The sequence below is a fragment of the Hemicordylus capensis genome, chromosome 6 (genome assembly GCF_027244095.1).
Source record: "Hemicordylus capensis ecotype Gifberg chromosome 6, rHemCap1.1.pri, whole genome shotgun sequence".
In the NCBI taxonomy this organism is placed as follows: Eukaryota; Metazoa; Chordata; class Lepidosauria; order Squamata; family Cordylidae; genus Hemicordylus; species Hemicordylus capensis.
This window is the reverse complement of record NC_069662.1, coordinates 105,517,177-105,538,773: the sequence shown is the minus strand read 5'-3', so window position 1 is coordinate 105,538,773 and position 21,597 is coordinate 105,517,177. Positions and strand designations below refer to the sequence as shown.

Sequence of the window (21,597 nt, the reverse complement as noted above, 5' to 3'; positions counted from 1 at the left end):
TTTCAACATTTAGAGTGCCATTTTGGAGGCCTGTTTTTCCATTGTTGATTGGTTTTCTGGAACTGGCTTCCAATTGGCTTGCAGTCTTCTTGCTTCTTGGTTGGCTTGTTATACAAATAACATTTCTTTTGTGGGTTAGGTGGTAGATAGCTCCCACCATGTCCTACCACCCAACCCACTTTGGAATCCCTAGGAGCTACCCATGCAGAACAATGGGGTGTTTTCAGTTTCCCCATTGTTCCCCATGGCTGAAACACTCAAAACATTTTGAGATTTGTTCCGCTGAAACAACCAGGCTGACTATTGTTTTGACGAAATGTTTCAACCGTCTATGTTACGGCTGATATATAAACCTTTGTAGCTGATCCACCTATCCAACTCCATTTTCTCCACTGGTATTTTGCAGTTCACATCCTATGAGAAGCACAGGCTGTGTCTTCTAAACTGTAATAAATTGAAACAGTTCTCTAAACTTCAGTATTTCAAAACCATTTTCGGTTTCCAGAAGATCCATATTTGTGGCAAAGGTTATAGTCATAGATGGTAGAGATGGAAAAGCTCTGCTGGATCATCCGTTCTGTCTGCCTGCATATCTGTCCGCCTGCACTGTCTGAAGTGCTCTCTGTAGTACATTTCCCCCCCTCTTGCTTATCTTGTAAGATTAACTGATCAGTGGGCTACAGAATCTTCCTCTATTTCAGCTGAAAGCTTTTATGCGGGTTCAGAAACATCGTGATCACAGAACCATTTCTCATTATGTTTGGTTTCATATGTTGTTTTCAGCTCTTAAATTTTTAAGATTGCCCCCTGGCAAAGATTTAGTCGAGCCTTTTTAAATTTAAAGTAAATTTCTATAAGGATGTCATAAACCCCATCTTCTTCCTAGCTTTGGAAACAATGAACTCACAGATCCACCTTCAATTATATAGAATTTCCGGCAGAAGCCGCCGTAATACATATTCTGAATGAAAGGTGCTACTATGCTTAGAAATATGACAATCATTCCTTCTCATTTCAAAGTTTTCATTTTAGTAATTACATTTTTCTCAGATAGTAGCCTTGGCTGTTGATCATCATATCAATATAATTTTAACCGATTCCCACAAGTCACCTTTCAAGAATGGTTTCTCCTTCCATCTTCCCCCATCTTTTTCATTTATATTCACAGGATGAGAGTTTGGTATTTTCCTTTTGTTAACCTCTCATCTGATTGATTGGACATGCTTCATATTTCCTTTACGTATGGCCTCGTAATGTACACATCACATTTCTTCCTACAGGGATCTTAATCAGAACAAGTAATGGCCTTTAGCTTTTCTCATTAGCAAAATGGAAAAGCACTGTACCCAATCCATTAGAAATAGACCCTTATAAGAAGAGCTCACACAAAAATGGCAGCATGCCAGCTGACATGGTGTCAGTTTACCTTAAAAGATTTCCAGCCAAGAAGAAAAGAATCACCACCCTTTGTACATCATGAGCAAACATTTTCAGCCGTAAGTTATCACATCTGCTTGTCAAGCATTTAGTTTGCCCCTCTTAATGGCTTTAGGAAGAGTTCTGTGAGATAAAACACATTCAGAGTAATAAAATATTTGAGGCTCTAAGTAGAATTTTATTCATCGTTATTTCTTTTTTCCTTCCTTTCTCCTGCAACAGCATTTCCCCTTGCTTGCTTTACTCCAAATATTGATAAACAGAATGAAACTTTAACCAGAGCAGCCATCACCAACTTGTTTCTTTTTCAAGTGTTTACCAGAAGCACTCATCTGGTAGTTGTGTGTCTCTTTCAGTCCTGTCTAAAATTATTTACGATCAGCACACTGAATTTTCAATGTGGAGACAAGATTTGATTAATTCTTTTTCCATAGGAGTGGATTGCTTTCTTTCCCCCAGCGCTGATTTCATTAAATGCTTCTTTGCATTCAAATTCCTCGCATTGATGTTTGTCTTTAGACTGAGGAAGGCAGCACAGGGTACTGATGAAGTAAGCTGCAAACATTGGAAGTTGTTAGTGCTGGAAGGATACAATTCTCCTAAATATTTCCCTGATAAAATATTGGTTTTGTAGCATATTTCAAAAGCATGTTATTTTTTCTTTCTTTTTCACTTTCCCAATAGTTTGAACTACAAAAAATGGGATAGATCAACTGAAAAATATGACTACAATCCCAGGGGCTATGAGCCCAAGATTGCTTGTATTTCTCACTGTACAGATGTGCAGCTTACTGGTGCAAGCAAATGTGCAACAGGAGATGCACAAGAAAACAGTCATGTGAAACTGCTTCTCCATGTAGTTCATACTCTGTGAATACTGATTTTTCTAGCACTAATCGCTTACATGGGGGAAACAGTTGGTGTGTGTGTGTGTGTGTGTGTGTGTGTGTGTGTGTGTGTGCGCGTGCAAAGCCCCTGTTTCCACATGCGAAATAAGCTCTTTGGAACATGGCATAATTACAGCTTTATAACATACTGAAGTTTAATTCCACTTCTGGGTGGTGGTGGTGGTGGTGGTGGTGGTGGTGGTGGTGGTGGTGGTATGGGCATGTAGTCTACACAGAAGAAAAAGGGACTGTCGCTCATGGTAGAGCATTTGGTTTGCATGCAGAAGTTCCTAGGTCTCATCACAGGCATCTCCAGATATGGCTGAGAAAGACCCATCTCTAGAACACAGGAATATAGGAAGCTTGCCTTATACCAAGAGACCATTGGTCCATCTAGCTCAGTATTGTGTCTGCATTAATTGGCAGTAGCTCTCTAAGGTTCCCGGTAGAAATGTCTTCCACCCCTTCATGGAGATGCCAAGAAGTGAACCTAGGGCCTTCTGCATGCAAACAGATGCTCTACCACTGAGCTATAGTCCCATCTCCTAAAGTGTATATCTTACATCAGACTGTGCTCACATGCTTAGGTCCACCCCGTAGGCCCACCAGGGTGGACCCTGATTTGCAAAGGGGATGATTCATGCTTGCTACCACAAGGTCATCTTTTCAGGGTCTCCATCTGAAACTCTGTAGAGCTACTACCAGTTAATCTACAATACAGAGCTAGATAGACCAATGGTCTGATTTGGTATAAGGCAACGTCATCTAGGCAGCATATCATATTAGTAAGGTTATTTTAGTGTTATAGCAGTAGCTGATGAGAGGGTTCACTGGCAGAAAGCACTGCTTCCTCTGCAAAGCAGTCAGGCACGGAAGCAAAATCCTGCTCTTAACTGTGCTGGGAGGTGGCATTGGAAGTGGCAGTACAGGGCCAGGGGTGCTCTGCTAACCCCATGTTTTTGATTGTGTATTGCCGCAGCGTGGCTCCGCACCAAGGCACCACACGAAGAGACACCCCCCCCCCCAGTAGGAGGCTGAAACAAGCCTCCTGACTCTGAGGGAGGTATCTCTCCAGGATGCCCCACGTGCTTGCGCAGAGCATCCTGGAACTTCTGGGGGCCATGCGGCCCCCAATCCCCGCAGCCCCCACTGGCTCCGTGACAGAGCCAGCAGTCGTGGGGATTCTGGGCTGTCTGGGGATCGTCTGCAGGGAGAGCGGGCTAAGCCCGCTCTCCCCGCAAACCCTCTGAAGGCGGGTCTCACCGATCGTGCGACTCGCCTCTGTATATATCCAGCATGAAGTATTGTGGCTATTGGTCCGCCAGGGCTGCCCTCTCCTCCCAGTATCCCACCCACTATCCCTTTCCTCTTTCTAATGTCCCACCTTCTCTCCCTTCCAGTCCTCACCCACTATCTCTGCCGGCTCTGCAGCTGGCACTACACATGCTCTGCAGAGAAGACAACTTAGAGACAAAAGCAGTGCAAACTGACAGTCGAGGCAGTGATTCAACACAGTTTATATATATTACAATATTTACATATAAAAATGCCAAAATTTTGTTGTTGTTACAGCATGCCACTCTGCTGCTATGGCTCTCTAAAAGCCTCTAGTTTTACAGCTTCATGTTTGCGTTTCTACTGCTAGGGCTTTTGTAAAAGCCTTTGGCTCTGCAGGAACATATTGCCATCCATGCACACTAAAGAATCCAAAGTGTGAAGGAATATTATGTGGTGTTTCTCTTTTGCTGTCTGGTCATGGCCCCATAATGAATGAACATTAGCTTCCATGCTGCCCTCCTGAAATGGCCTTCAGCTTCATAAGTTAAGTTTAAGTTTATTTGGTCGTTGACCAGCAAACATTTACAATAAACCAGTACGTATTTTACAAACAATATAACAAAACCTGGCCAAAACAGAGATAATATCAGTGTCCACATTAGTTAAAAGATAATTTAAATAAAATTCATCAGACCAGCCAGGCAAATTATCTAACATAGGAGATACAAGTCTTAAACGGGGTTCACTATACAAATCACAGTAAAGAATAACATGCGAGGTGGATTCTATAACCCCTTTGCCACACGTGTAGTTAATGCACATTTGGTCTTCTTCTTCCACCACCACACTTACCCATTTTTCACAACCTGCCAACTCACCTGAACTTCTGGGGGAGAAGGGGTATTATCACCCCTTGCTCAATAGGGCTGACTAGGTAGGGCTGAATAGGCTTGGCAGAGCCAACTCCTGACCCTGAGGCATGGCCAAATGCCTGTAGTTGCTGACTTGCACCCCTTGCATAGTGCAGCAGCCTGACACCCACCTCTTCCCTGCCTCTGCCTGCCTCTGAGACCAGGACACCACCAAGCACCTTTACCAGCATGGTGCCGAAGAGTGCCCAGCACTACTCTAAGAAGTTCAAACACATAGAAAGTGAGGTTAGTAGGGGCAGCAAGGTGAATCGATGCGTGGCATGGAAAGTGCTATGCCACCAAAACACCTTTAAAAATGTAAAAAGTAAGTGAGCCGGGGATTGATGAAGCTGTGGACTGGGAAAGCGCTGTGTATAATTGCCCAGGTGTGAAAGTAAGGGTGTGTGCGGGGTGTGTGTGTGTGTGTGTGTGTGTGTGTTAATCTTGGATCGAACCCTTTCCTGCATCACCACTGATGCAGATAACCACACCTCTACAGTTTGCGCATAATCTGCCCACTCACCACTCCTACTGGTAGAATATTTTACCTTCTGCATTTAAGACAATAAAAAAGCAGTCTTGAAAACGTTCTGTTCTCTTGCGGATTACAAGGCTAACGGTGGACAAAAATGCAGGAAAAGCTGTGCGCTGTCTGGCCATCCAGCAGTACTGCCTATAAGAAACAGAAATCAAGGTGGTATACATTGCTGTCTGGAAAGGCTTGAAAACTAAATGTCAGGGAGAAAAGTGCTAGCCTAGCTTTCTCCCTGATGTGCTAGTATTCTGTCATTCAGTCATGTGAGCCTTAGCCTGCTGTGTGCAGTTTGACAGCCCTGATTCAGGGTTACTACCTCACCGAGAAATATGCTGAGTAAAACCTTCAAAACACTTTGTCTAAAGATCAAGCCCCTTATTACATAATATCAATACTACAGAATCCGGGGTGCACCAAAATGATTTGGGCACCCAGATCCCCCAGCCACGAAGGCCACCCCTGCACATGAGGGCCCCTGAAACCTCCTTTGGAGGGCCCACCCCACCAAATCTCCAGTTTAAAGAATTTTTTTTCCTTCCCGCAGCCAAAGGGTGCCTGCGGGGGGAGCCCCCCTCCCAAGTCATTCTCCCTTCTCCCCCCTCCCCCTCCCCCAGCAGCAGAGAGACCGGAGGGACACTGGTTGTGCCCATGCAGGCCAGTGTCTTTAATAATGTGCAAGGTGCACCTGCACAGTCTAGAGATGGTCAACAATCTCTAAACTGCACAGGCATGCCTTGCAGTTTGTTAAAGACACTGGCCTGAATGGACATGGCCAGCATCTCTCCAGTCTCTCCACCACCGGGGGAGGGGGGAGAATGGAGAAGGACTGCTCTGCCCCCCAGGTACCCCCCGGTGGTAATGGGGGGAGTAAAAAGCCCCAAAAACGGAGGTTTGGCGGGGCAGGCACAGAGCAGCTGCCGAGACCTCCTGGCCATTTGGAGGATCCCCCCAGACCTTGGAAGACCGGACCCAGTCCCCATGGTCTGCGGGGTGCACCTCTGTATACAATTCCCAATTTAGCCAGAGCCAAAGTGGAAGAGCTCCAGCATTAGTATTCTAAGGCAGAACTCCATGTACTCTTACTTGGGCGTAAGTCCCACTGAATTCAGCTCATACACCTGACTAAGATTTTACAGGACTGGGCTGCAAGTTGCTTTCAAGTGGGGTGTTATAGGGTTTGCTTATTCAGTGCTTCTGACAATCACAGTTCTCATAGAGGCAACTTTCACCCCTTGTTTTTGTTTTTGCTGCTCTAAAATGGCATAAAGGGATGGATGGAAGGGGCATAGATGGCAAAGTCCAAATAAGGAATGGTTTAGAGATTGTTGTGCCAAATCCTGAATGATTGTTGTGCCAAAGCCTGAACAATACTGAACAATTTCACTCCTACCTCTCTTCAGTACTGCCACCAGTGAATAAAACTGCCAATTGGGCCCATTTAGAAGAAATGGGAGGAAGCAAAGCAGGAGGAGATGTTAAGACTGATTTAATTTACAGTTGTGTTTTGTTTTAACCAGGGTGGATTTGATTTAAATCAAACTGATTTAAATCACGATTTAAATCACGATTTAAATCACTAGCAGGGTGGATAAAAATAAAAAAAATCCGATTTAAATCAAAAAAATCAAATTTTTTTTATTTAAATTGGATTTTTTTTATTTTTATCCACCCTGCTAGTGATTTAAATCGTGATTTAAATCAGTTTGATTTAAATCAAATCCACCCTGGTTTTAACATGATTTCAAATTTCCTTTCTTACTTATTTCCCCCCCCCAAATCCATAGATATACATTAATGTGGCTAAAAAGAAGCTCTTAACAAATAGTTCTATTCCATATAAGCATATGAACTTATATGATCTGTGTATCATAGAGCAGATACATGTCTAATTTGCTAAATGAATGAATGAATGAATGCCGGGCAATGCATTTAAGGCATTGAGCACTAACAGAGATTCTACTTCACTTGATAATAGTTGATAATGGCATTGAGACAGGATGTTGCCATGAGCACATGCATATAACAATTGATCATGGTCCTGCAACATCTTTAAGTTTATCCCCAGTAAGATGCTCAACTGCACAAGGTTCCTATAACCAAGTGTTTAGGTCTACATCTCACATTATATTTTAAGTCATTCATGCACATCTCTCCTGTATCACTGATTTTTTAAAAAGCTACAGTATGGGGCTGGGGCTATAGTTCAGTGATAGGACATCTGAGGCTCAGTTCCTGACATCTTCAGGTAGGACTGGGAAGATCTCTCTGAAACCTCAGTGTAGGCAATACTGAGCTATATAGACCAGTGATCTGATTCAATATAAGACAGCTTCACATTTATCTACCTCTTGGAGGAGGCCTATGGTGACTACTTTTCTTGTAGTAATGTATACTGTGATTATTTATAGGTTCCTCCACTCTGACAGGAATGCATAGCTTCAGTGGTGCATAGAGTGGCGTGTGCTGATGTAGCTACAGTGGCACCCTGTGGAATTCATGTGGAGCAACTCCATTTACTGGTCCTCGGACATTTTCAGTCACATTATATTAAGCTTGTAGAAATCTAGTTGGTTCCATAGTGGATGGACTAACTTCAGGGCTCTGTAAACAACTTCACCAACAACAATTTTGGGAGGTTCACTTGAAAAGCTGTATGTCACTGCCATAAATAAACAGGGTGTTCTGGGTCAGCTTGCAATATCAGGTTAGGATTTTGCATTGGGTTACTTGTGTCTGATTTTAACTTTACCATTTGGTTAGTTTATAGCTTTGAACTGTAAGTTTGCATTATGTTTTATATCTCTATTTAATCATTTCCACCAATCCAGTTTGTTCATAATTAAACAGGTTTTTCTTCATAATTAAGTAGATGCTTGAAGTATAAATTTTTAGGCCATCAGTTTCCGTACTTGCCAATCTGTGATGGTCCACGTGTTGCCCTCTATCTATCTATTTGTCTATCTAGCACATTTCTAAACCACCTGACATGTGCATCCCTAGGCAGTGTACGTAAGTTATTATTTTATTATTATTATTTTTACATTTATATCCTGCTCTTCCTCCAAGGAGCCCAGAGCGGTGTACTACATACTTGAGTTTCTCTTTCACAGCAACCCTGTGAAGTAGGTTAGGCTGAGAGAGAAGTGACTGGCCCAGAGTCACCCAGCTAGTTTCATGGCTGAATGGGGATTTGAACTCGGGTCTCCCTGGTCCTAGTCCAGCACTCTAACCACTACACCACGCTGGCTCAACAAATATAAAAAAAGATAAAATGATTAAAATAATTATGATACAAAACCAGTTACAATTAATTAAAAGTCTGAGAAGACAGGTGTGTCTTAAGGGTCTTTTTAAGAACAGCCAGAGATGGAGAAACTCTGATTTTAACAGAGAATGCATTCTAGAGCCTAAGGGCAGCCACAGAAAAAGCCCAGTCCTGAGTAGCCACCAAATGAGCCAGTGGTAGCCATAACTGGACCACCCCAGATGATCTTAATAGGTTCATAACAAAAAAGGTGCTGTCTTAAATACCCTGGACTAAAGACATTAAGGGCTTAATAGATAGTAACCAGAACTTTGTATTTTGCTCAAAAACATATTGGCAGCCAGTGCTTTTCTTTTAAGATTGGTGTTTTATGGTATCTTCGGATTATCCCAGAGACCAGTCTGCCTCCCGCATACTTCACAAACTGTAGTTTTTGGACTATGTAGAAAGGCAGTCCCACATAGAGTACCTTACAGTAGGAGGTTACCAGCATATGTACCACTGTTCTAAGGCCGTTTTCCTCCAGAAATGGGTGTAGCTGACTTATCAGCTGAAGCTGATAAAAAGTGCCCCTGTTTGTTACCTTAATTTGAGAGCCCAAAGAGAGTTTTGGATCCAGGAGTACCCCTGAGCTATGTACTTGTTCTTTCTGGGGGAGTGTAACCAGAACAGGGAGATCTAAAGCAGCTCTCGATCTCTGGCCCTTGACAGTACTGTAAGTACCTCCGTCTTATTTGGATTCAATTTCAGTTTGTTAACCTCATCTAGCCCATTACCGGCTCCAGGTTGGCATTTAGGGAAGTTAAGCCATTATCTGATGAAAATATGTGATCAGTTTGCATTTATGTACCAGGCATTCTGTCTAGGTAATTAATGGATATTTTAAAGGAAATATATTGTGGCTGACATCCAGACTAATGTTGTACTGGCGTAACAAATAAAGATGCACCCACAAAGATGGTCAGATATCCGAGTGGATGTGCAGAGTTGCTCAGTCTCTTGTGCTCTTGGTCCACTTGCACAAACATGCTTGTGCAACAAGGATAGCAGGTCATTCTCTCCAACATGCATGGAAGAGGTTTCACAGCAGAAAGTTCACCACAGGTCATGCAATTGCATCTTCTTGCACCAGTGCAACACTAGTCTGGAACACAAGCTTCTGACTTAGTGAAATTGGTAGTGCAGCATTAGTCTAGATGTCTGCCAATTTTTAATTAGAAAACTATCATAATTTTATCTAGTATGCTCTAGTTGGCTACAAGAACTTTGAACGTATATGTCTCAGACTGACCTCTGCCCCACGTTTCACAGTTGTTTTTCCAAACTATTTTGTAGTGTGCACAATGCTGTGTAAAGGCAGAATAACGCAGTATGCTATATCACTTCAGTAATACATTGTCCTACCCAATGACAAAGTAATATTTTTTATTCTTAGTTCACAGCAAAATTATTGTTAAAGTTAAATGGCATGGGCAGAGGTTTAATAAAATGGAGGTATAAAAGCTGGGGACAACATGCATCTGATTTTAACACTAGGCACCAAAGGTGAAAGATATTTTGCCAGACGGGCTTCAAGGAAGAGAGCAGGAGATAAACTGTAACGAAAGCTTTAGTGCTAAGATGTACTCAGCAGCAATTTGTTTTACATCCATTTCTCCAGTAATTCAGACACTTTTACATAGCTAGATTAGTGATGCAGTGTCTAGACTTGGATTTTAAGAGCTGGCATGAACACTGTGGATCCCCACATGCTAATTCATTAACACTGTGCTCCAGAATGACACAAAATATGGGTTTCATCATGGCCATCAAACCAGGAGGTGCCCCTAGCAAAGTCAATTTCAGCTTTGGTGTGATAGCTGCATTAAGAGATGGTATATGCAAAGCCCCCAATACTTTCAGAGTTCAGCTAGACTGTAACTATTGGGGGTTGAAACAATTTTGAGAGTACATAGCAGAAAGATTTGGATCTTTAGGGTGCTGCATTTGTCAAGTCCTTTAATAGTTTTGTAACAGGCCTGTAGTAATAAAAATATTTACGAAGTTACGAAGTAGGAATGACCACGGTTTTGTTTATATATAAACAACTGAAGGTCTATTTCTGGTTGAGCCAAGAGCCCAGCAAGTCAGTGCATGGCCATGTCCTGATTCCCATACTGTGTGGTCTTCTAGGCAACACATCAAGGGAGAAATCATTCTTAACCCAAGACAAGTCCTAAGCACATGCAGCCCTCCCCAGTTCACTCACTAGAGTAGAAAAATTAAAGTAACGGATAATGTAATCTTCTTGAAATGATGACTTAATTGCACCCCCAGCCCCAATGAAGACAAAACACACTCGGAGTAAAATAGGGCCACTTTATTAATGTACAGCAGAATAAGACTTGCAACGAAGTACCTAACTAACCAGAGTGCAGGTACTCTTCCCATGTGGGACCGCCTCCTAGGGAGGGCCGTCCCACACCAAGGCGAGGAGACGGGCACTGATTCGGTCAGGCACCAGGTCCTGACTTCCTCTCACCATGAGGTTTCCCCCCTCTGAGGGGGGGGGCAACCTGGCCCACCCCCAACTCAAGCCGCCAAAGCTCTGAGTTGGTGAGTCAAGCCACTTGCCAAGTGGGGGCCATTTCCAACCCTCCAGGCCGCAAAAACCCTAAAAGCCTGTTCCTTGGCCCCCCTCACCCCAAATGGCCCTCCCGCCGAACACCGTTAATCAAGCTACCTACCCAGCACCCGCACTCTCCTGCCACAAAAGTGGGGCAAACCTTTGTTTAGCCCTGTGCCCGGAATGGAAGCTGCCGGGAGCCAAGCAGCCCACCTCGTCCCCTCATTGGTTGATCCCTGTCACATGGAGGGGAAGGCAAGATGGCACCCGTGCCTGCCTCATGTGATGGGGGCACAACCCCGCCCCTCCACCTCATCGTGCTTGCGAGGACCAACATTCCCTCATTTGTTCTGAAAACAGACTGTGAGGTCAGGGAAAATATGTCCAAATAAATGTGGCACAGTCTGGATCAAATATTTATTTCCTGCCACAGTAGATGCGGCAGGGAGGCATGTGAAAACCTAAGGCAGTTACCAGGTTGAGATTCCCACTCACCCCCTTGTAAGTAACATCTGAACAGTATCCAAAGTAAGGGGAATTGAGTTCTTTCCTTGGCAGAAATATAATATCCTACTATGGCAAGGTTTTTGATGTGGGACCTTCCTATACTGCAGTATGTCTCAGACTGGATGAAGCCATTAAACAACAAAAGGAAATAACTTCAGGAAGCTGTACATAGAATAGAGTACTGCTGAATTCTGTAGACAGAATAAAGTATTGAAATGGGATATGGTAAATTTCACAAACGGTTTTAATACAAAACACACATAACTTTTTGGCAAACTGTTTGCTAGTGGGTGAGTATTAAGGGGAAGAAATAACACATCCTTGTTGCCAAGGCAACCAGGTCAGTGCTTCTTCAACTTGATCCAGTCACACGTGGTTGCCTAGTTCAGTCAGAATTTTTATACAGATGTTATTCAGGTGTGTAGTGTGCACCCAGATAAAGGGAGAGTATTGACTTCCCAGGACTACAAATCACAGGAAGAAAGTCTCTGCAAGCTCAACACTTGCTTCTGCACAACTTTAGAAAATCAGCCAGAGAGATCTAGAGGTCCAAGAAGTCAGAAGATGAAGAATAGGAAACCCAAGACCCATCAATCAGGGGCATAGCCACAATTGGGCGACCGGGTTCAAAGAACCCAGGCCGCTGCCTGCTGTGCCTCACGGCCCCAACACGGCCCCCGTGTCTGATGTCAGATGTGAGGGGGGCTGGTTTAGTTCCCAAGTGGGGCCGCGTGGCCCTGTTCGGGAGTTAAATGGCCATCGCTGCGTTCTCGGCGTGGCCAGGAGCGGATCTTCCCTGCCTTAAAAGCAGGGAGAACCACTTCTGGCTGTGCTGCGAATGCAGTGCTGGCCTCGATCTAGCTCCCGAACAAAGAGCAGAGAAGAGCCTTTAAGGCAGGGAAGAGCTGCTCCTGGCCATGCTGCGAATGCAGCACTGGCCTGAATCTAACTCCTGAATGGGGCCACACGGTTCCATTCAGGAGCCAGACCATCCCCCCCCCCCACATCTGATGTCAGATGTGGGGGCGTGGCTAACCCCCACGTCTGACATCAGAAGTAGGGGGCAGGGTGAGTGGGGCTGCGGCGGCAGCTGGACACGGGCCACTGCTGGTCTGGCCCCCCTACTGCCATCAACCTAGGCTTATAGCCATCTTAAATGCATGGATCTTTATAAAGCAGCACCAAATCATCGGTCTTGTGAGTCTAAAACCCCACCCAGTTGGTTCAGAGTAGCAGGGCAAGTTCATAGATGAGTCACAAGATTCCCAGCAATCAGTAATTAGAGGATCTGGAAATGGCACCAAAACATATGCCATTTCCAGTCACATGGATCTCAAAACATCTCTCTCTAGGACCAATAGGTCTGGGAGACTCCAGAAAACTGGGCCTAAGGTGGCTGATGGTGGTGAAATGATGGCTTTCATCTCTGGTCATATGGTTACTGAGAGGCTGGGGATTCCAGCAAGATCCTTCCAGTGATGTAGGTGGGACATCTGATGTTTTGACATAAGTTAAAATGACATAAATATAAAGTCATAGGCTTAGTCCCATCATATGTCACTGGTTACTCTCATACATATGTCAGAATCTTCTACAAAGGAAGTGCAATTCTGTCTATGATTTAAAAAACAACAACAAATCACCACAAATCAGCTCCAGGAAAAAATGAAATAAACATGGGGGAAAGACTGGACAATAACAACCTGTGACCAACTATATGCAAAAGCTCTGTAAGAACTGAGTGAACAAAACTGGCAAGTCCATACTAAAAAGGCAGTGTGAATGCCACCCCCACTCCCTGAGTGTTAGCCATGTTGCCTGGGCAAAAGGAATGCATTCCCTCTCCCCATCCTTTTGGAAGGCTTCCTTTGACATAAATAATGTCATCATGAAAGCCAGCGTGGTATAGTGGTTAGAGTGCTGGACTAGGACCAGGGAGACCCGAGTTCAAATCCCCATTCAGCCATGAAACTAGCTGGGTGACTCTGGGCCAGTCACTTCTCTCTCAGCCTAACCTACTTCACAGGGTTGTTGTGAAAGAGAAACTCAAGTATGTAGTACACCGCTCTGGGCTCCTTGGAGGAAGAGCGGGATATAAATGTTAAAAAAAAAATCATGTCTCCAAATATGAGGCCAAAATATGGTAGTGCAGTGATATTGATATAAGCACTACATGATCACTGATCGTCTGGAATTGTGTAGTAAAGATGACCTTTCAGTTAAAAGAGTACTGCCTAAGCTATAGTTGATGTGAGCAATTGTGGCAAACTGGTGCAAAAAAAGTTCATGCAACAGCAGAAAGTAGAGGACACTCTCTCTCTCTCTCTCTCTCTCTCTCTCTCTCTCTCTCTCTCTCACACACACACACACACACACACACACACACACACACACACACACCCCTTGGAAATGACAACTTTTGCAGCAAAATCAAACAAAGACCACCACCAAGTCAGTACTCCAGGAACCTCCAGGTCCCAGTGCATGCACACTTCTGGCAAGTGTGGTGTGGGAAGCTGCCAAGTGCCAGTTCCCACTCTGGACTTCCCAGAATTCTACAAGGTTTGTCTAACTTGCACAACCGAGTTGGGCGGAGAAATCTCAGAATCTGATTCACCTGGGGCAGGAACCAGTCGTTGGTTCACATGACACTCCTGTGGGAACATGCACTCACCAGGAACCAGAGGCTTCTGTCTTAGAAACTTGGCAAAGATCATGTGATAAACCTGCCCTTTCTGGTAATCCAGCACAGTATTGAAATAAGCATTTTGTTTGTGGGCCATTTATGTTTTTCAAGCATGCAAAAAAATACTTTATATAATTATATACTAGGGTTGTGCGTTTGTTTTTTCTGTTTTGTTTTTGGCCCGAAATCGGAACACCCCCATTTTGTTCTTTGTTCGAAGTTGCAAAATCTGAATCTGAAATGTTTTGCATTTAAAAAAATGGCCCTGGGGCAAAACTAGTGGGTGTGGGTGGTAGTGCCCAATGGGTGGAAGCTACCACCCAAATTTCAGAGGAATTGGGCAAAGGGCTGGTTTTTGGTGATTTATTGAAGTTTAAGATTTGTCCCATAGGGAATAACGAAGGTTTCAGCAAAAGTATAGCTTCACGTTGGGGGGAACGGGGTGGCCCAGAGCAGAGTAGGATGGGTGGTAGTGCCCAGTGGGGGCAAGGAAGCTGCCAGAATTATTTCAAAGGAATTGGGCAGAGGGTTGACTTTTAAAGATTTAATGGAGTTTACACATCTTTAAAGTTCTTCCCCATAGGGAATGATGAAGGTTTCCTGCACTTAGGGGGCACCAGGGTGGCCCAGAGCGAGTGGTGGTGCAGAGCACATAGGGTGTCAACCACCCCCATGGGTTGCTAACCCATGGGGTACTAGGTTCTGTTTTTTCTGAGATGTTTTGAGTGTAGATTCAGATTCTCTGGTAGCATATGAGAGTGGATTCATGGTTTGTTGTTGAAAATCTCATATGCTACCAGAGAATCTACACTCAGAAGACCTCAGAAACAACAGAACCCAGCACCCAATGGGCTAGAAACCCATGGGGGCGGTTGGCACCCTATGTGCACTACACCACCACTCATGTCCGGCCACCCCAGTGCCCCCCAGGTGGAGTTATGGGTCCACTGAAACCTTAAAGATGCGTAAACTTCAACAATTCCTAAGAAATCTGCCTTATTCCTTTGGAATCTGGGTTGTGGCATGCACCCCTTGGGGCACTCCCACCCAACCCACTGTTTTGCCCCTCAGGCCCCCTTTCTGCCCCAAATCTGCCCCCAAAACATGTAAACTTCAGAAATTATTTAAAAATGAGCCCTTTCCCCAATTCCTTTGGAATCTGGGTGGCAGAAGGCACCCATTGGGGCACTACGACCTGACCCATTCTTCTGCCCCCAAAGCTCCCTTTCTGCCCCAAATCCACCCCAAATAACATCCACATCACAGATCATCATCAACAGCAGAGCTTTGCAAAGAACCAGGCAGATTTCCAAAGGTCATGCAAATCCACATCCCACCCAGAAATGCAATAGATCTACACACAACAGTGTGAAACAGCAACAATGAAATGCATTTTGCACACTGTCCCACTGGCCAATGAGGGTAAATGGACACTGCCCCACTGGCCAATGAGGGTAAATTTTACTCTTAAATTTCCTTAAAAGGAATAAGGAGGCAATTGCCTGCAGATCAGCCCATGCTTTCGCTGGCCAATCTGCAGGCTGGAAGGGCCAGAAACTCAAACAGATGACAAAATTGAAAATGGAGACTGAAGGAGAAAGACTTCGCAATTGCAAAATGGAGTTCCAAAACAGCCGAAAAAACAAAACGTTCTGTATCTGAAACAGGGACATTTTGTTTCAGCTACAAAATTTTCTGTTTTGAGCATTAGGTGTTTTGTTTCGGCTACAAAACAGCCAAAATGGCCTGTTTTGGGCACAAAACATTTTATATCCGAAACAATCCCCTGCTAACTGGGAAAAGAGGCACCTTTTACCATGGTGATTCTCTTTATTTAGCAGAGGGAGAGTAACTGGCCCTATCAACACCCAGCACAGTACCTCCAGTGAATGTTGCTGGTGTCTATCTTGTGGGGGGTTTTTAGAATGTGAGCCATTTGGGGACAGGGAGCTATCTTATTTATTTATTATTTCTCTGTGTAAACCACCCTGAGCCATTTTTGGAAGGGTGGTATAGAAATTGAATTATTATTATTATTTCTTGTTTACACAGTCAGACAGGTGTTACTGACTGGTTTGTTTTATCCAGACATCGAGTCCTTCCCAAGGACCTGGGATGGCTGAATTTTATTGCCAATTGTTATAGATATCATTGCAGAATATAGGCTGTTCCCAGTAAAGTTGCTTTTTGTAACTGGCTGATGGTGATTTCTGTGACCCCTATGGTGTTGAGGTGCTCTTCAAGTTGTTTTGGAACTGCACCCAGGGCGCCAATTACCACTGGGATTATTTTGGTCTTTTTCTGCCACAGCCTTTCAATTTCAATTTGTAGATCTTTGTATTTGGTGATTTTTTCTATTTCTTTTTCTTCTATTCTGCTATCCCCTGGTATTGCTATGTCGATTCTTTTAACTTGTTTTTCTTTCTTCTCAACTACAGTGATATCTGGTGTATTGTGTGGCAGATGTTTGTCTGTTCGTAGTTGGAAGTCCCATAATATTTTTACATCTTCATTGTCTTCAACTTTTTCAATTTTATGGTCCCACCAATGTTTGGCTACAGGTAGCTTGTATTTTTTGCAGATGTTCCAGTATATCATCCCTGCTACCTTGTCATGCCTTTCTTTGTAGTCAGTCTGTGCGATCTTTTTACAACAGCTGATTAGGTGGTCCACGGTTTCATCTGCTTCTTTACAAAGGCGGCACTTGCTGTTTGTTGTGGATTTTTCAACTTTTGCTCTTATTGCATTTGTTCTTAGTGCCTGTTCTTGCGCAGCCAGTATTAAACCCTCTATTTCTTTCTTCAAGTAACCATTTTTAAGCCATTGCCAGGTCTTGGAGATGTCTGATTTTCCACTTATATTGTGCAAATATTGACTATGCAGGGTCTTATTTTTCCATTTTTCTGCTCGGTTCTTGACTTGTTCTTTCTTGCAGGCCTGCTTTCTTTCATTGGTGTTGAATAGTTTCGCGTTCTTGACCATTTGAAGTGCCTTTTCTTCACTGTCCTTGATATATTCTTCAAGGCCTCTTTTCTCCTCCTCAACTGTTTGATGGACTTGCAGCATTCCTCTTCCACCTGAGCTGCGAGGGAGGTACAGCCTATCTACATCACTGTGGAGGTGCAGAGCATGATTGATGGTCATGATTTTCCTGGTCTTACGATCCAGCGTCTCTGGCTCTGCCTGGGTCCAGTCTATTATTCCTGCAGTGTATCTGACAAAAGGTATAGCCCAGGTGTTTATGGCTTGTATGGTGTTCCCGCCATTGAGTTTGGACTTGAGGATTTTTCTAACTCTCCTGATGTATTCACTTCCAATTTTTCTTTTAACTTCAGTGTGTGTGATGTTATCAGCCTGGAGAATGCCCAAGTATTTGTAATGTTCTTTCTCTTCCAGGCTCTTGATGTTGCTTCCATTGGGTAGTTCTATTCCTTCTGTTTTTCTTATTTTTCCCCTGTTCATTATTAATGCAGCACACTTGTCTAGTCCAAACTCCATTGCTTTATCGCTACTGAATATACAGACAGTGTTTAGCAGTGTTTCGATTTCTGACTGGAACTTTCCATACAACTTCAGATCGTCCATGTACAGCAGATGGTTGATTTAATTGATATTTTAGATGTTTGGTATCCGAGGCCTGTTTTGTTGAGTATTTGTGAAAGTGGGGTCATGGCGATTACAAACAACAGAGGGGATAGTGAGTCCCCTTGGAAAATGCCTCTTCTAATGCTTACCTGTCCATGTGTCTCGCCATTGATTGTTAACTGTGTACTCCACATGCTCATTGCTTTTTAATAAATATCTGAATATTTTTGCTGACACCAGTTCAAAGTCCAAAATAATCCCATTGGTAATTGGCACCCTAGGTGCAATTCCAAAACAACTTGAAGAGCACCTCAACACCATAGGGGCCACAGAAATCACCATCAGCCAATTACAAAAAGCAACTTTACTGGGAACAGCCTATATTCTACGACGATATCTCTAACAATAGCAGCAACATTGACAATAAAATTCACCCATCCCCAGTCCTTGGGAAGGACTCGATGTCTGGATAAAACAAACCAGTCAGTAACACCTGTCTGACTGTGTAAACAAGAAATAATTATAATAAAACGCACACCCCTACTATATACCATTGTTTTAAATAGAATAGTGATGTTGTGGGACTGAATCCTTTGCTTTGTAGAGAAGATTTCAATTGAAGTCAAGGTGCTATTTTCTGAGTGGATTTATCAATCCAAAGTTTGTTGTTCCCTTGCTTTTCTGCATCACAGTATTGTCATGTAGCTGCATAAAAGCAAAACATTTCAAAGTTCATTTACCCCATTAGCCAGAGAAAATGTTTACTGCACATTTAAAAATGAATAAAACCAAATAACTCCAACACTTCCCATTTCAACTGAAGAATCTGGTCTGTGTCTTAATTATTTTAGAATTCATCAAGCACTTTCTGGAAGCATTCTGATCTTCTGTGCATCTTTGAAGATAATGTTTGAGGAGTCATGCAGACAACTATGAGTATTTTTGTCAGTGAATGTTGGATACTGTCAAAACAAAGCAATGTCTAGATGTGACAACTTAATACTGATAGGACAGTGAAGGATTTGAGCAATTTGTTGCCTTCAGCCAAGTTTCTCTACAAGCAATGCAGGAAGGGAATAAAGCTGTAAGAGTGTCAAAAAAAACCCTACTCGTAATTAAGGACATTTCTATAATACTTGAGGCAAGAGCTTTTCAGGAGGATTCCTAATGTTTGTAGCTAGGAAGACTTCCCGGAAATTAAAATTAATTCATGCATAGAAGACAGCCAAGAAAGTGGCCATAGCTATAAAAAAAGGAAGTTCTGAAACATCTGTTCCCTTTCTTTCTTTTGCTTTTCCTGCTATTCTTTCTCTCCAGGTCTCTAGAGATATAATTGTTCTCATTTTAAATAGCTGTAAGGTAGCATGGATTAAGGCTGTGATTAGTGCATACTTACATGATATAAATTCAATTGAAATTTGTGAGACTTACACCAAAGTAAATGTGTTTGGGAATGAGGGCCTATGCTTCGGATTACTTAGCAAGGAGGCCGCACACTGGCTTCGTTTATGTTAGTCCCTAAGTGAATTATTCTCCTGTGTTTTCATCATGTACGGATGTCAGACAGAAATATCTTCAAAGTCTGAATTTATGGCATGCTTCATACTTTTACAAAAATGTACATTTAACCATCTCATCTTAAAGACATCTTAAAAACCCATTAGGTACGAATACACTAGCACTGTATGCTATTACATTTGAGTGTAAATAAGCAATGTAAAACACTCCACGTGCCAATAATTTTTCAGTCGGAAAGAATTCAGGCAGCACTTAACTTTCCAGCTGAAATCAATGGGATTTTAAAAAGTGTCACTGGATTTGCCCATTCCTTATTACATAAAGCAGTTTCTTATTACCATCCATGTTTGTCATATGACTGCTGTATCACCGTGCAGCTTAATTGTGCAAAATGGCTACCATAGATCAGCCATGTTCAACTGACTATACTTATCATGCAAATTCAGTGGCATTTTTCTTCCAGTGGCATGCTTAAATGGCTACCACTTAATAAGTAGCTGTAACTTCACCTGACATATATTGGTATTGTTCAGTGGATTGGAAGTCCTAATATTTTGTGAAATTGCTTGCTGGAATTAATTGGGTAGGGCATGGTGGACATTTAAATCAAGAGCAAAGTTTTCCAAGTTTTGTACATTGCTCAAAATGATTTGCTTTTGCCTTATTCTAGTATATGACGGCTGCTGCACCTATGCAAGGGACCTACATTCCCCAGTACACTCCTGTGCCTCCAACAGCTGTCCCTCTTGAAGTAAGTTTACCTGTATCTGTACATGTAAAGTAGACCTTAGCCCTATTTATATGTTATGTTCAACACACATGCAATCTGTGTACAGTGTATGTGCATACCGAGCTGTACACACAGTTATTCACACTCTATGTTCAATGCATGTACAGTAGTGCACTTTCTGTATCTTGCATTTGACAGGACCTGTACCCAGGTTCATATTTAAACTGATTACAGTCATTCACCCGAAAACATGTACATGTGTACAGACACTTGTATGCACATACAGCATAATGTTTGAATAGGGCTTTTGTTGAATTCATTTGGGGGAAAGATCTCTAACTGCTTTTAAAGGCTGGATCAGCTACTTGTTTTCTTTAATCTTCTGCTAGAGATAATGTGCAAGTGTTGTGTCTGTTTTTTGTTTTCATCAAAGAGGAAATTGAATATTCCCTTGAGTAGTTCTTCATGGAGATGGGGGAAGGAGGGAGATGGGAACAGGAAGGGGACAGAAGCCAACCATCAGACTGCAAACACCCAAAGGTTCAAGAAGAGAAGGCAGCAAAAAGGGGTTGATGCTGTCCTTAGCATAAGACTTATGCCATAGGTGATTGCTGAAAGCCAAGAGCCACCAGAAACCGTGACTGAGCAAAGGAAACCTTCCTCTTGTATATGCAGACCTGGAGGATGCTGCACTGACTGAGTGCTTTTTCATCCTCGATGAAGGATTTGCTCCCTCCCTCCTTGGGGCTGAGTCCTGCTGATGACAGCCTAATGAGTAAGTATGTACTCGGCACTGTAGAGCACAAGCTACCAGGAGAGCTACAGTCTGACCTCCGCTGCTGTTCATCTTCATAAGGCCTTCTGGACCAAAAAAAAAAGGACAAAAAGGGATACTTGGTGGGGGAGGGGAGAGAAAGGTGATGTTCATTCTTAAATTCATTTATTTCTTTTTGGTTCTTCACAGTTTCATTCTAACCCACTTATCACCTAATTCTATTCGATGGACAGCATGGACTCAGTAATTGTGTCTTGAACTATGCCTCCTTTAGAGTAGATGCAGTTACTACTCCTTGGATAGCTGAGTGAGGATGCTTTTCTCAAGGAGCTGTGTGGGCACAACTCTGCTGTAAATATTGGGCTCCACAGGGGAGTCTTCTACACTGTGTTGCCTGCAAACGTTGGTACTCCTCAGTAATCACCCCCATGCATTTGGATACATCACTGCTGTTTCATTCATCTTTTGAAATCTTCACAGCACAATGGTTTTTCACTCTCTATCATGTTTTGCCGTCAACGTTACCATAACACCCTGTTTGAACACTCTACATTGATCTTCATAAAAGAACACCATGCTACATTTTTTTAAAAAGCTTGCTGAGTTGGGATTCTAAGTGCCTCTTTAAAAGTAATTGGCTACCTCATCAGCAGAAAAAAAATGTGCAGAATGATCTATCAGCTTACTTAGATAGGACACTTAACAAGAACAATTAAGTTTTTAGGGCTATTGCGCCTAGTTTTCTACTTTGAAGTACAACAAAGTGATTTTTAACCAATTGTGTTCACCTGCCATTGCTTGGACACAAATAAAGTAATAAAAATAGCACAAAATGCTTTCAATAATAATAAAAAAGAATTAATTTAGTTTTCAAAACA

General features: G+C 42.9%; 1 protein-coding gene across 11 annotated transcripts in view; it reads left to right on the top strand.

Annotated features, from left to right (window-relative positions):
• The window catches only part of RBMS3 (RNA binding motif single stranded interacting protein 3), a 1,053,558-nt gene that overhangs the window by 1,020,846 nt on the left and 11,115 nt on the right, over nt 1-21,597 (top strand). For 10 of the 11 annotated variants that reach the window (XM_053260504.1, XM_053260503.1, XM_053260501.1 and 7 more), the window contains one exon: nt 19,885-19,965. In XM_053260504.1, coding sequence (XP_053116479.1) covers nt 19,885-19,965 — 81 coding nt within the window. Of the gene's footprint in view, nt 1-19,884; nt 19,966-20,619; nt 21,068-21,597 lie in introns of those variants that run through there. The other variant, XM_053260505.1, reaches the window with a different exon arrangement.